General features: G+C 42.1%; 3 protein-coding genes across 5 annotated transcripts in view; 1 reads left to right on the forward strand and 2 right to left on the reverse strand.

The window, feature by feature from the left end:
* LOC105393562 (cadherin-87A) overlaps nt 1-6,039 on the forward strand; it is a 30,244-nt gene extending 24,205 nt beyond the window's left edge. For 2 of the 3 annotated variants that reach the window (XM_048621719.1, XM_048621720.1), the window contains exons 29-39: nt 81-216; nt 838-1,040; nt 1,303-1,479; nt 2,055-2,167; nt 2,845-3,059; nt 3,430-3,587; nt 4,225-4,330; nt 4,667-4,865; nt 5,148-5,231; nt 5,433-5,506; nt 5,876-6,037. In XM_048621719.1, the coding sequence (XP_048477676.1) occupies nt 81-216; nt 838-1,040; nt 1,303-1,479; nt 2,055-2,167; nt 2,845-3,059; nt 3,430-3,587; nt 4,225-4,330; nt 4,667-4,865; nt 5,148-5,231; nt 5,433-5,506; nt 5,876 (1,466 nt within the window). In that variant the 3' untranslated portion in view covers nt 5,877-6,037. Of the gene's footprint in view, nt 1-80; nt 217-837; nt 1,041-1,302; nt 1,480-2,054; nt 2,168-2,844; nt 3,060-3,429; nt 3,588-4,224; nt 4,331-4,666; nt 4,866-5,147; nt 5,232-5,432; nt 5,507-5,875 lie in introns of all 3 variants that reach the window. The other variant, XM_048621721.1, reaches the window with a different exon arrangement.
* An 851-nt stretch (nt 6,040-6,890) lies between these two features.
* On the reverse strand, nt 6,891-8,285 carry LOC105393557. The gene is made up of 4 exons (XM_048621722.1): nt 8,008-8,285; nt 7,488-7,628; nt 7,304-7,402; nt 6,891-7,196 (listed from the first exon to the last, which is right to left on the reverse strand). The coding sequence occupies exons 1-4, from the start codon at nt 8,263-8,265 to the stop codon at nt 6,930-6,932; spliced, it is 765 nt and encodes a 254-aa protein (XP_048477679.1). The 5' UTR covers nt 8,266-8,285; the 3' UTR covers nt 6,891-6,929.
* A 2,662-nt stretch (nt 8,286-10,947) lies between these two features.
* The window catches only part of LOC105393244, a 30,426-nt gene continuing 26,541 nt past the window's right edge, over nt 10,948-14,832 (reverse strand). The window contains exons 3-5 of the mRNA XM_048621656.1: nt 12,112-12,252; nt 11,749-11,808; nt 10,948-11,522 (exon numbers count right to left, since the gene is read on the reverse strand). Of these exons, the coding sequence (XP_048477613.1) occupies nt 11,322-11,522; nt 11,749-11,808; nt 12,112-12,252 (402 nt within the window). The 3' untranslated portion in view covers nt 10,948-11,321. The remainder of the gene's footprint in view (nt 11,523-11,748; nt 11,809-12,111; nt 12,253-14,832) is intronic.

The following is a 14,832-nucleotide window of genomic DNA, read 5'->3' on the forward strand; positions in this document are numbered from 1 at the left end:
GCTCTAGTGTTTGTCATCGAAAAGCTTATATTATTATGTCAAAGGCATTCAATCTAACAGCAGCAATGCCTCATCCCCAGGTTCCCTAAAAGCCACAGACAAGGACGCGGGCGCGCACGGCACTGTGTACTACCACATCCTTGAGGGGAACCACGACGGCGCGTTCACGCTGGACCGCACGCAGGGGCTGCTGAGGACCAACGCCACTTTTGACAGGTTACACCGCGCTTACTTTGTTGGGGTAGACGAGTTCTCGAGGGGAGACCACGAACAGGCAAACAAAGCGTGGAACGCCCTCCTGCCCGCTGGACCAACGACTTTAGGAGTGCAGTCGGTAGTGGCTGGATGAGGAAGGCCGAGGACCGAGTGTTGACGCTCCTTGAGAGAGACCTATATCCAGCACTGGATGATTATTGGCTGATGATGATGATGATGATGATGATGATGATGATGATGATGATGATGATGATGATGATGATGATGATGATGATGATGATGATGATGATGATGATGATATTTTGTTGAAAATATACTTCGTATGGGCGACTACCCACATTCACATCAGTAGCGTTACAAGTTGTGCAATGACATGATCATTATTGGCTAGGTTTGTCGATGTCCTACAAAGTTTTCGGAGGCCTTCGGGGACACGACTACGAAATAAGTATCTAAGTGGGTACTCCGCTTAAGTTTGAACAAGCTTTTGGAAACAGTAACATAATACATATATTTATAGCATCCAGTTTAAGCTTCAGTCGGTTTCAAGTATCAGAAAATCCCTGGAAAATATAGCTTGCAAAAAATACCAATTGAAACGATTTACCTATCATATTCCAGAGAGCAACAATCTGAATACACGCTAACAGTATACGCGAGCAACAACCCGATCCTGGAGCGAGCGGCGGCCATCTTGAACTCCATCGACAAGCACGAGAACGGCTCGGAGCTGGCGGGCGCGGCCAGCGTCGCCGCCGTACGGGTCAGAGTCATGGATGAGAATGATAATGCGCCCAGGTTCCTCAACAAGGTTTACTATGCTGGTAAGAACACTAATCTATGTACTAACTATTCAAATTTCTCCCTTTTTGGACTTCTCCAAAGACTATGTTAGATTCTGACTTCGGTCTTCTTATAAAAAGAATCACTACAACACGATACAGGTATAATGTCACCGTCATGAAATAATTATCTGCGTAGGATATGATGTCTAGCCTTCCTAACCGCTACCTGCTAAATCCTTCATTGTTTAAATCGTCTTTTTCATGCGAGACCTGTTAAAATGCCATCTAACCTTCTTGCCAGGCGTGAAGCACACAGCCAAGATCAACGAGGCCATCACCTCCGTGATCGCCATCGACGAGGACTTCGCGGAGAATGGCACCCTGATGTACCTGGTGGCCGCGTCCAACCTGTACAAGTTCGGCGAGAGCACGCCGGCCGGCAGCATCGTGCCCTCGCCCTTCAACATCACGCAGGAAGGTAGGAAGGATCTATAAGTTATTTTCTATAGTTTTAAGGCCCTATACAAAAAGAAACCTGGCTAAAGCTGGTTACCTGCGCCGATCTGCTAGTTTCATACAATTTCCGAACCAGGGCTGATTTTCTTTCTGTGTTGGGCGTAGGTAATTATTATCGAAAGTGATGTGTATGTAAAGGTTTTGACGTGTACCTATATGTTATCGATGATGGCGAGTTATAGCGAATTATTTAAGCAATTGTCTTCTGGAATTAAGATTCCTCTAAGAAGGTCATTTCCTCATTCAAAATTGATGGATTTTATTTTTGAACTTCTTGCTTCGTCGCAATAAAATATTATTCGGCTTGGTTCGTGGTTACCGGTTTCTTAGATCCTCACCATCAGCCTATATCAGTCAACTGCTCGACGTACACCTCTCCCAAAACACGCTACTATATGCATACGTATTCGCATGCAATAACAACCAGCCACTTTTCGCAACTTTTTGTAAATGAAAGGTACACAATTGCCTATTGGTAAATGAAAGGTATACAAGCTAATCCTTCCTCAGTTTACCACCCATGTTCCTTGTCTCCAGGAGTGCTGATGACGGCGACGTTCATGGCGGAGTACCGCGGCGACCGCTTCGTGCTGGACGTGCTGGCGCAGGAGGTGGCGCCGCCGCACCGCCGCGCCGTGGCACAGGTCTATGTGAGTATGACTTTAGTCATAAGTATACAGGAGGCCAGCGTGGTGGACTAGGCCTAAACCCTTCCTTCATTGGAAGGAGACCCAAGCCCCAGCAGTGGAGAGGTGAAGGTTCTATGATGATGATACAAAACAAAAGCTGACTAAGGCCTCCCCATGCTTATTTCACACGTCTCTGTTATCGACCACCTGACGCCGATCCGGCAAAAGTCTGTCCATGTCGTCCCGCCGGCCTTTAGTCATATACAGAAAAAAATGCTGGCTACCTGCGCCGATCTGTCAGCTTCACACTCTGGCCGAACCAGCGCTGATTGGGAAAACTACAGTAAAAGCTATTGGCGCTGTAAACAAGCCTTTTTTTCTGTATAGGTACTTACGGCCTTACGCATTACAGGCAACAGTCTGTTAAACATCAGAAAGACCCCCTCCAATAAACTAAGTCACTCGCTTGAATACTGATTGTAGAAATTGACGGAATTTATAGTTTCTGCCAAGAATATATCTTATTATTATTAGCGCAAGAGACTATCGTTAGGGATATCAACAATTACTGCATCTGACAAAACACTTTTATCTTTTGAACAGGTATGCGATTCTGTTCTGTCCGGTACTTCATCTTCTCCCAAGCATCCCCAATACTCTATCCTCGCTCTTCCACTTACCATTTGCCGTACTTCCAGGTGTGGGTGCTGGACAGTTCGTCGCTGATCCGCATGGTGGTGTCCCGCAGCTGCGTCAGCGTGGGCGCGCCGGCGCTGGGCGCGGGGGGCACGGGGGGCGCGGCGGCAGGGGGGCAGGGCGTGGTGACGTCACGGCTGGGCGCGGCCGCCAACGCGTTGCTCGTGCCGGTGCATGCCAAGCACTATGTACACTCGGACACGCTGTATCAGGATTGGTGAGACAAACTCTTGTATTGTTGTACCTTAGTTATAATTTTATTGGGATTGGACAGGGAACAGTCTCATATAAAAAAACGTCTCTCTCCCACTACTAGGTGTTTCATAGCGTGCCATTGTAATAGCATTTTTCCGATTTCGAGTTTTTGTAATGCACATAGCTTTAAGTTAAAGATTGGCTAAACCAAAAACAAATGAAGAGTTCAGTGAATAACCTTGTCTATTTATTTCGCATTGTGGTAACGTCTTCTTCTTCGAAGAAATCTTGATATTAAAGATGATATCTCGTCTAAAATATATTTTTTTTAATTAAAAAAAAAATTGTATCTCCAAGACTCATGGTAGTATCTCTGTCTCCCTTCCCCACAGGTGTGAGGTCCACCTCCAAGCCGTAGACCCGGGCTCGCTGCAGCTGCTGCCCGCGCCGGCGGTGCTGCGCCGCATCGACGCCCAGTACGACGCTCTCAGGGACCTGTACCAGGAGTATGGCGTGGAGACGCTGATAGCCAACAGTGATGATAGTAAAGGTACCCCCCCCCTCCCCCCCTCCCTCCGTGGACCCGGGCACTCTGCAGGTGCTGCGCCGCATCGACGCCCAGTACGACGCGCTCAGAGACCTTTACCAGGAGTATGGGGTCGAGACGCTGATCGCTAATAGTGATGATAGTAAAGGTACCAACCTCCCTTTGTGTCCTTGTGTTGTACTTCAAATAAAATTAAACTTGTGTGCTGCTCGGGCCATATCAAAGAACAAAAATGGTTAATAATTCTCGGACTAAGACCGTATGGGAAATTTATTTATGAGCTCTTACTTTAGTATGGTTATTTTTCCCGCGCTTATCAGCGCTAGTTCGGCAGAGTATAGAAAAATAAGCGCTTACAAGTTTCCAAATTTCTTTCTGTATACTTACCTACGGCCTTACTTTCTAAAATTCTAGGCATAAAATAATAGAATGCTCAATTTGCGCATCTCGATGCACTCATTATTCATCCCTTATTTAACAAATTGCCCCCTATTAGAAAGAAGTATTCAAAAAGAACTGCAAAAAACTATGCCTTGAACCTTAGGATGCAATGCACGAAGAAAAACTATGTATTTCAGGGAACCTAAGAGTGATGAATTGGCTTAGAGAACTAAATAATAAATAATGTGTGTCTGTGCAGGGCCTGCGAGCTTCGACCCGGCGCTGGCGGCGCTGATCGCGCTTCTGCTGGTGCTGTTCACCGGCGTCGTCACCTTCGTCGTGGTCTGCGCCTGCCTCAAGCACTGGTATGATATCATCATCAGCTAAAGATCAGCGGCTGGACATAAGTCTAAGGAGCACTACCATTAACGTCCATTATCTAGCTAGATAATGAATGGCATTTCTCGTTAGTGTGGCCCCAGCATAACCCACTTGGAATGTTTTATTTTTTACTGAAAAATGTGTAGCCATTTTTCGGCGAAGAGAAGTGGCAATATGGGTGCTAATTTGTTATGATTGGATTTGTTACTGACTATTATCAGAATTTCGCATGTTGAGCTGACGACTGTACAAGATTAAATTGACCTCCACTCTACACCTACAATCTAAACCGCCATTAACCATCAACCGCTGACCTACAGGGTGATATCGCCGCCGTCCCTGCAGTCCAGCAAGGGCGACAGCCTGGCACGGCGCCGCATCCTGGAGGAGCTGGCCACCACCGAGAACCCGCTGTGGCTGGAGAGCAAGCTGCGGCCCTACGAGGAACAGGAGCTCAGCATGAACGTGTTCGCCGACCAGTTGGCCGACCAGTTGGCCGACACGCTGCCTGATGCCACGGTCAGTCATATAGAAACATCTCACCTTATCAGCATCATCTATGAGCGGTTGTCTCCACAGGCGAGAGAAGCCATCGCGACGAGACACGATGCGACGAATGGTTGCGAGGACGCGAGAAACGTCACAATCACAAAATCGCTGGGATTCTCTCGCCTGTCGCCCTCGTTACTAAGACTCATTGCTGCAATCTCACATGAAGCTTGCTCCATTAAGTTGATGAATCAGAGACTTCTAGAACCTAATCTTTCGCGATTTCATAAACCGTGGGTTGTTCTATTGCAGGTGGACAACACATACGCCACCATCCAGACGCGGCGGCTCGGGGACTATGCCACGCTCGGGGAGGACTCGCCCACCGGCTTCCAGGTTAGAACATAGTTACATCTGCTACGAACTACTGTGTAAATCATTAAAATTATCATCATAAAAATAAGCACCAAAGTGGGCCAAGTTTCCATAACGATTCACTACATGAACATGGGATATGAGCCTCCTCCATAACAAAACATAATTGCACGTCAAACAGCAGAGTCCCTCACGCAATGCTAACCTCTGTGTATCCTCCAGGGCAGCACATTCAAGCCGCCGACGCCCACGACGCCGGAGCCGCCGCCGCGACCCTCCGCCATGCACTCGCCCTGGTCAGTCACTGCATCATGTCCCTGGTTATTTATATTTATAGCCATTATACCTACTGTCTCATCATTTATTTACTTACCAATATCATTATCTCTTATCATTGCATGTTGCGCTGTGAATAGGCATCTCCCAAGAGGGATGATCACGGTTTTCATTCGACCTTTTATTCCGTAACCACCTGTCTCACTTTAATTAATTTTTTCGTCGCACCAACGCGCTTGATAAACAACATGACTGTACAAAGTGTACATCGCTTAGAGTAGTTGGAACTCTACAACCCTTCATAATCGCCCATTCACTTTACTGCCCCACTTGATTTGGGTAAGTATAGCCTCTAGTATAGTTAACGTTATCTTATTTTTTATTTACAGATTGATTGACACCACTGTTGGATGAAGAATCAAGTTTGTAAATATAAACTCTCCAGATAGTTATGGATACTTGCATGTTGGCCATGTATCTAAACAGTAGTAAATCCCTTTTTTCCATTGAACTTATATTACTGTAATATTAGTTCAATGTTTATTTTATGAAAGTCCCGTGTGGCAAATATTGAAGAGTGTTTATGTATGTGTAAGAGTGTCTTCCATTCCATTTCCTTACAATGATCTATTGAGATTTGTTATCTTTGAATTTCTTTATTTGGTATTCTTACAGCTGGAGCTGGCTTTACATTCCAAACTTATAATAATTATCTGGAAACAGTATTATTTTATTACGTAATTATTTTCTTTCTATTTTAATGTAGATACATTGACAACGTCCAAGACTCATTTTTACAAAACTACCTAATGTTCGCTAATACGTTTAATATACCTAACTTAAATAATTGTGATGAAATGTATGCAATTATCTTAAACTTAATGAAATGACTCTATTTGAATCTCATTTTCTTAGCCAATTTGAAATTAAATTATTTTAATATACTTACCGTTATATTGCCATACATTGTATATTGTACAAAGTGTCTGTACAAAAGTATATCTAAATATTTAGGGCCCATTCCAACAACTTCATTATTAAACCGATAGTGTGTAGGATCAATTTTACGACAGAGTTTTAACCTTAGAAGAATAAATCGTTCAGAATTAAGTACCTTCTACATTTACGTTTTTCTACCGTTAAAACCTGTAGTGTATCATTATATTCATTCTACTAAAAGTTTCATTATCCTCATGATCCTTTTGTTCACAAAGTTGACTGAAAAGGCCCCTAAGTTTTATTTATTTAGCTAGCAATTAAGTTTAACCTTAGTCCTTAATTTTCTAAGCTTAGTTGTAGATACTGAAATAGTCAATATTGAATTGTTCTTAATGTGTAAATAAAAAGACTTGGTACTATGTTTTATACCTAAAGTATTATGAAAACATCGAATTACAAATAAAGAAAGTTTTCAATAATTTGTGTTTCATATTTATTCCTGTATCAAGAGCATTTTAGTTTATGAAGGTCTGTTACAATACATTTAGTTTCCTCGTTGTTTGCGTTCACAACACTGATTTTCTTTTTGTAGCACTTGTGTAGTGAGTCCGTCACTCTCCGGACTCCTTCTAGGAAGTTCGAGAACACTCCATCGAGGCATTCCTCGAAGCTTCGGATCGAAGTTTCAAATTGAGACGAAAAGTCAGTTTGTGCTATTTGTAACATTTCCAAAAGTCGAGCGATCGTGTTGTCGTAGTTGTCTTTTTGCATCTGAAATTAATATCAAGTAAGTATAAATATAAACGCTATAAACTGTATTTTCTTGTATTGAAATAACGAAGTAATTGGAACTGACTGTATCGATAAAGAATACTCACATAGTCTACAAGGCATGTATCTGCACCTTTCTTATCTTTTGGATTATTTTCTTTGCACAGCCGGTGCAGATATTTGAAGCCTTTTCTCCATTTCCGAGTCTGTAAACGTCATTTAATTGGTAAAAAATCATCCATCATTACCTACATAACATAAAATTTAATGTTCATTTTCTTACAAACTAACCTCTTTGATTATCTGTCTGACTGCATTTCTCTTATCCATGACCTCACTTTCTGCCTTCTCGATACACGGACCCTCTTGTTTATCATAAACCGTTTCCAATTCGTTTATTTTACTCTTTTTGGCACTCAAACAATCAGCCCACTGAAACAGAGGTTCCTGCTGTTACAAGATTACATAAATTATTGGATGAGCGGAAGATACGTGGTTTTACCGTCTAACTTGTTCATCATCTACATCTGTATGTTTATAAGTACGAGTTCTACAGGTTTTGTTGTATCTAAATCGCTAAGAAGCTCATTAGTCCAAAGGCGTTGTTGGACCCCAGGTATTTTCCGAACGGATTTGTTACAAGCGCACGCGTCTCCATTAACGTGCTTCTCATCTACCTACGATCAGCTGCATCAGTAGCTACACTTCTGTACCTTGTCAAAGTGACAAACCGTCAATGTTTCAATGAATGGATAGGCGGTTTCAGATTGACAAGGTACAAAAGTATATAGCTACTATGCATCTCACGTACCTTGTCATTCTGTACTTCCCCGAAGCTGGTGTTGGCGTGCAGCACTCGTTGAAGCCGGCGGGCAGCCAGCCCCCGCACCAGGCGCCCCCGCAGCGCCGCCGCCGCCGCCCGCGAGCTGGTCCTATCTTCCCGCTCTGCCACTAACACCGCGTCCAGGCGTCGGGAGTAGGACGCCACTAGCTCTGCTGCTGATGGGGGACGGGGTGGCTGGATGGAGATTAGGGAGTGTTCATTGTTGGAAGGTAGAGAAGCCTGCATAGAAACCTGACCCCCATAGAGTGACATTGCTATTGAAAAGGGGTCAGGTTTCTTTGAAGCTAACTATAGAACGTAGCGTTGCATACGCAGCAAGGCCCAAGAGAAGCCAGGCCAGAGCTCAACTTGCTGGCCACCGACAGAGTATAATGGAAGCGACTAGTACCTCTGTCCTCGGAAAACTAAAAAAAAGCTTTTTTTGTCCTTGTGTCAGGGTTCAATGAATACATCTTGGGAATCCTAAAAGTAGGTAAGTACTTGGGTATGGAAATAAAATTAGCATTATCATCTGCCGATAGTTTCCGCTGATGGACCTTGGCTTTGACTTTTATCACGTAGCTGCCCAAGTTCAGAGAGCTAAACAGAGGGCTTATACTTATCTCGATTATTTATCTCTCTTACGTGTCTAAGAACAGTGTTTATATACTACATATTGATTATGATGTATAGAACCAACAAGTTAATGACAGAGTGTCATACCTGATTGACCTGCGCAGTGGCTCCATACAGCATCAGGCCCACGATCACTGCAGCTCCAATCAACATGATAGTATCAGCACACAGTGCACAGACAAACAGACTCGATTGACATTCACATCTCGTGTCGAGTAACCGCCGGTTATCGCCGCACTAATCGATACCAATATTCATATGCAGCTTAGCTCAAGGGCTTGTGATTAGTGCGGTATGGTCAGAATAAAATATGGACTAGGTACAGTCAACACCAAAAGTTGAAACTATAATTAATTACAAAAACATATTTTATTTCTCCATTAGCATTTCTTGATTCATTATTCAGTACGTACCTATTAAATTCATCGGTCTTTGGCAATCAATGATTAAATTTCAGCCTGTATAAAGTAGTATGGGTCATAAGGAAAGTGTACAGTTATTCAATAAGAAATAAATTCTAATTACTTAGTATACTTAAATTACTTATTGTTCGATGCAAATCCTAATTAGTTCTCTGAATGCAATCTGTACAGATAAGCTGGGGTCGCCTGTGTTATACATTATAGCCGGTCGGTGTCGGTGCGGTTAATACGGTGAACATTTTCTGATTGCGATCTGAAGATTACGTTAATTACTTTAAACGATAAATAAGTACAGGAATGTGAAAATAACCGTTATATTCAATATTACAATATAATAGTCTACATACCCAACTACTAAATAAGCAAATACATGATAAAAAAGCTACTAGATAGCTTGTTTGGTAGATAGGTTTTCAGGTAGAGTAATTGGGTTCTGTAATTAACTAGAGGCCTATTTTTACTCGAATGACGAAGGAGGAGGGTAATGTTTTTCTTTAACAATAATATATTGGTATTGAATACAGTGAACAACAAAAAAGCAGATGGTTGTTACAAATGTTTTATTACAAAAAAAAAAATTTATAATAATAATATTAACAACATTTTTATGTTAAAATAAATAATAAAATACGAAACAAAATTGTACTAAATTATGACAACATAGTTATATTTATTACAATATTTATTTGTCGGCGATCTAACGTCGTTAGTAGGTACTATCACAGTATAGCGATGAATATTATTTATTAGACGACCGAATGGCGTAGTGGTTAGTGACCCTGACTACTGAGCCGAAGGTCCCGGGTTCGATTCCCGGCTGGGGCAGATATTTGTTTAAAAACACGAATATTTGTTCTCAGGTCTTGGATGTGCCCGTAAAATGGCAATAGGCCCGCCCCCTATTACATTGGGACTAACATAACACTCTGGCGAAAAGTGGGTGCAGCAATGCACCTCTGCCTACCCCGCAAGGGAGTACATTAGTACAAGGCGTGAGTGCGTGTTTTTTTTTTTTTTTTTTTTTTATTATTTATACTATAATAAAAAGCATTTCTATAAGATATTATTATTAAAGGTAACATGTCGAATACTGCTGTAGAGGAAACCTAAATATTATTGTAAGTAATGGTTTAACGTATTTTGTTTTCTTCTACAAGGAAAGATTTCAGATTATCATAATTATTAGAGATATGGGAAAAATCTAATAATGTAATTTAGTGTCACAGATGACGAACATTTATAAATATCCTTTGTCTGCTATCAATTTGGAATTTGGTGCAAATAACCTCGTCCTTTCATCAAGGTTAATAAAACAAACGAACTAGGTATCGAAATTTCTAAATTTATGTACAGTCTGTCATGGAATATGACTCGCCAATCAATAACTAACAAATTACCTAACATTCTTCATTTTAATAAATAGCCAATCATTCGTCATATTAAGATCCTGTTTCACAATGTCTGAATAATAGTTATTTGTGGGATAAACTTTGGAACTCTGTAAAATTATGTTATAGACAGTGAGTGCCAGCATGGTTTTTATCACAGAGATAACTTTTATACAGTGATGGTGGAACAGGTATTAAGTCGTCACTCAATCGCATTATCTTTACACCTTATAATATCTGATAGTTTCGGATTCACATCAATTCGAAAATAGAATAAGTATTTAAGTTAAAGATTGAACTCCATCGCGGTTGTATAAGTATTATTATGGCAGCGGAAAAGCTTAACATTGCTTACGCACTAAGGCACCAACCAACATCAAATACTTAGGTACTAAGTACTTACTATAAAATTTCGCTCGAACATATTCGTTTATTACTAAATTACCAATTTACTCAACATTTCATTACAATAATACGTTTTCCAAAGGTTTTTCATCACCGGTAACGCGTTAGAAAAACAATCAAAACAGTAGGATAAAGCATACGTAAAGTTACCGAAACCCAGAAGGTTACTCGATGTTACGAGAAGAAGCAGCCAACCAGTACGAATAATGCAACGAGACAAAGTCGTGGCGTGGCTAACGCAGCAGCTCTCCTAAACTCTTAATTTCGTAAGCTAGACTAACCCTCCTGCAGGGCTACTCTTTCATAACGAAATACAAAGTTACAGAGAGCTTCCGACACCGGCTACCACTCTCCAAAACATGTATTTCTACAATCAAGAGCAGCCTCTTATACGGAAAATATTAGTAGCATTCTTAAAACCGGTGCTGTTGCTGTAATATTCCACCATGCCCTACCCCTCAGCCCTACACTTGCGCATCTCCTCCACAGCTTCACTGGCCCGGCGCGCGGCGGCGCGGCGCGTGGCGTGCAGCTTGCGGCGCGCGTGCGTGGCGAGGTCGCGGAAGCAGCGCCGTGCGTGCAGCAGGTCCTCACGCGCGCGGGACAGCTCGCCGTATGCGTGGCGCCGCCAGCGGGAGACCTTGGGAGTCGTCTGGGGAGGGACAGGTTTGATCATGAGAATCAAGAGGAGAATTAATATGTGGTTTCCATCATCTAAGGATGAAGCTTTAGATATCTCATCCACCCTTAGTATTTGACTGGCTATTGTGGTGGCCGAATGACGAATTGACGATCATACTAATAGTGATGATGATTCTTATTGAACATTCCTTTAAACTTTAAACTAAACGATCATTAGTTAATATAGAGGAACTTACTTCGCAGTGAATTCCACAATTGCTGACTGCTCGTTCACACTTCTTGATATACTCTTCACTCTGAAACATTCATAGTTAAGTAAATTTATTTTAATTCAAATGTAATTTTCTGTTCCAAGTCTCATAACTATGAGCTATGATGAGTGCCATGACTAAATAAATTTGGACTACACCGTCTTGTCAATAAAACTCGACATCAGGGTATCAAGTTTGCTAAGGAATGGCGGCACAGTTGTGTGTCGGCAGCATGGGTTTCGCACTGTAGGTATTCCTTAGCAGACTAGCGGCCCAGATAGCTTTGAAAATACGGTGTGATCGTAGCCATAAATTAGTCAACTAGGTATAATAATATCTTGCTCGTACCTTGTTGAGATGCATCCTGAGCACGACCATGTGTCCCAGCAGGAACTTGTGGTGGTTCTCGGCGCTGAAGGAGGCGGCGCGCTGCGCGTCGTATTGCAGCCGCTGCAGCCGCGCCGTCAGCGACGCGCGACAGGTCGCCGGCTGCGAGGGGCGGGGGAGTGAGTGACTAGCGACAGGTCGCCGGTTGCGGGGGGCGGGGGGGGGTTAGTGACGAGCGGCAGGTCGCCGGCTGCGGGGGGCGGGGGGAGTTAGTTAGCTTAGTACATGACTTTCTCCATTCGTAGCTCTGGCCAACCATCAGATGACTTCAAAATTTTTCTCATACATGTCCTCCCGGCACAAGAAACTGTGGGCCAAATTCACGGGTTGCATAGAAATCTAAGTTTTATTAAACTACGATTTCATTAATCACGATTGCCGATTTCGTCTAACTGCGTTTAGGGTAACCTGAAATTCATCAACGACGCCCTCCTGCCCGCTGGACTGACGACCTTAGGCGGGTGGCGGGTAGTGATTGGATGAGGAAGGCCGAGGACCGAGTGTTGTGGCGCTCCTTGGGAGAGGCCTATGTCCAGCAGTGGATGATTATTGGCTGATGATGATGAAATTCATCGGTGCAATTTTAATCTCGTTTACGTCACCGGTGTTTCAGCTACAGACGAGCCAGCAACACTGAAATGCGTTTAGTTATTGCGTCGCGCCGTACATACTTTTTGCGTATTTTGATTTCGAGCAATGGAGTAACAAAACGTTTTGACACATTATAAAACAAAAAAAATAATATAATATGTCGTTGTCAAAGCGTTGTTATTTGCTCAGTGGTTTGTTTATGACGTTTGACAATGACAGCTTTCTATAACTGCGTTTAGCAACGCTAACTGGCCAATTTCCTGTAGTCCCGTTGTCCCGATTCTACGGACTTTAGGACTTTTTCCATCGTCTCAATGAGCAATAAATAAAAATATGAGAGGTATGAATGTTCAAAAGGGTAGAGTAGTTGCGGAATCTCTCATTGGTTGACTGATTTAGAATAAGCCAATGAGAGTTTTGCTATATTTGCTTTTGTTTCGCGGCAGTATTTCGTCGTGCCGTTAGCGCGGCTGTCCAATTTCAAAACACAGTAAGGCGCTTACTCAAAATGCGTTATTTTATTAACTGTGACAACGTTGACTCTTTTCCACTCCCGGCCACACCACCTATTTTACTTTTACTCATTCCAACATGACTTACCCTTAATAAATTTAGTCAGATAAATTTCCTTCAAACAATTTTACATCGAGGTTGTTTTGTACTAAAATAGCAATAACTTTTTTGTTAATTGAAACAATAGCAACGTTTTATACCATTTTGGAAACTGCATTAAATGAGCAATTTATTCAAATAGGGTGCCAGGTTTGCGTGGTATATTTTTTTTACAGTATGTAGAGTCAAAGTTGTTAATAAAAAAATACGATTACCTTTTATGACTTTGAAAACCGTGTTTTTTTTAAACATACAGCATTACTCGATATTTTTTATGACTGCGATCAATAGCAGGGCTATACAGGGTGATGCAACACCAAAACAAATTCTAACAATATGGATTTTTGTACCGGCGGCACGCAAAAAACTGATCCAAGGTGTCGATTTTCAGCAAATTTATAAAAGTGTCAATATCTCGAAAATTATCGAGATTTTACTAAGGTCATATTGTGATATTCTGGCCTCTCATGAGCTGACCTATCAGCCCTTTAAGGGATGACGTTGACTTTTGGGACACCCTGTATATACTTAGGTTAGGTTAGGTAAAGATTAGGGATGGTATATGGTATGGTATAGTTGAGTGGCCGCTAGGCCGTCTAACCATCAAGCCAAGTACCCATCACCATGGTAGTAATATGCATAACTAGCTCACCACTAGCTGGTTTAAGTCAAGACTTTACTGTTGCTAGGGGTGAGCTATGACTCATTCACTGGAGGGAGTATTGTACCAGGAGAGCAGGCAACACCAGAAGGGCTAGTACGGCGCGCATTTAAGACGTGACAAAAGTTTTGCATCGCCCTCACTCACATCGGGCAGCCTCAAGAGTGAGCGCGACGGAGAACTTTTGTCACGTCTTATTAGCGCCCTGTTCTAGAGGGCCAGCACGCGTAGCACAGTATGGCTGCGACAAGATATAAATGACAGCTAGTTGCAACAAATTGTGTGATACCAGTTGTCCTCACAAACGCTAACATGGCCAACACGAAATAATCACTACAAGATGTGAGTTACAATTTTGACAGCGAGATTGGAAGATTTGTCTTATTTCCTAACATGGGTGTACCAATTTGTCCACACTTGTCTCAGTTTGACATTTGTTTAGGTAGCATTTTATCACTCAAATTCGAAGGTGGTGATAACATGTGACACAAATTATTATTTATTTAGTTTTTGTTAATTTCATCCTTGCTCTACAAGAAGAGATGCAGGAAAGGAAAATTACTATAATACTTATAGGGAGGATGATCCGGGACTCTAATAACCCGTTGAAAATGCTTTAAAAACAACATTTGTCAAAACACACATCCTCTTTTTATTTGACTAAAATTATATATCATATTACTTATATGTAGCGGTGTTAGCTCAGACGGGTAAGCGCCCGCCCCTCACGGAAGAGATGTGGATTCAAATCCTGTCGCTGACATGTGCTAATAAGTTAGATAGATAGACATTAATTTGTTCCACTTAAACATTTCTAC

The sequence above is a fragment of the Plutella xylostella genome, chromosome 6 (genome assembly GCF_932276165.1).
Source record: "Plutella xylostella chromosome 6, ilPluXylo3.1, whole genome shotgun sequence".
NCBI classification, from domain to species: domain Eukaryota; kingdom Metazoa; phylum Arthropoda; class Insecta; order Lepidoptera; family Plutellidae; genus Plutella; species Plutella xylostella.

Bases quoted from the DNA above. Each gene is read 5' to 3' on its own strand.
- LOC105393557 (XM_048621722.1), bottom strand. From the start codon at position 8,265: ATGCAGGCTTCTCTACCTTCCAACAATGAACACTCCCTAATCTCCATC. The intron at 7,629-8,007 runs GTACGTGAGATG...CCTCTGTTTCAG, and splicing joins GGGAAGTACAGAATGACAAG to TGGGCTGATTGTTTGAGTGC. The intron at 7,403-7,487 runs GTTAGTTTGTAA...TGACGTTTACAG, and splicing joins TCAGACAGATAATCAAAGAG to ACTCGGAAATGGAGAAAAGG.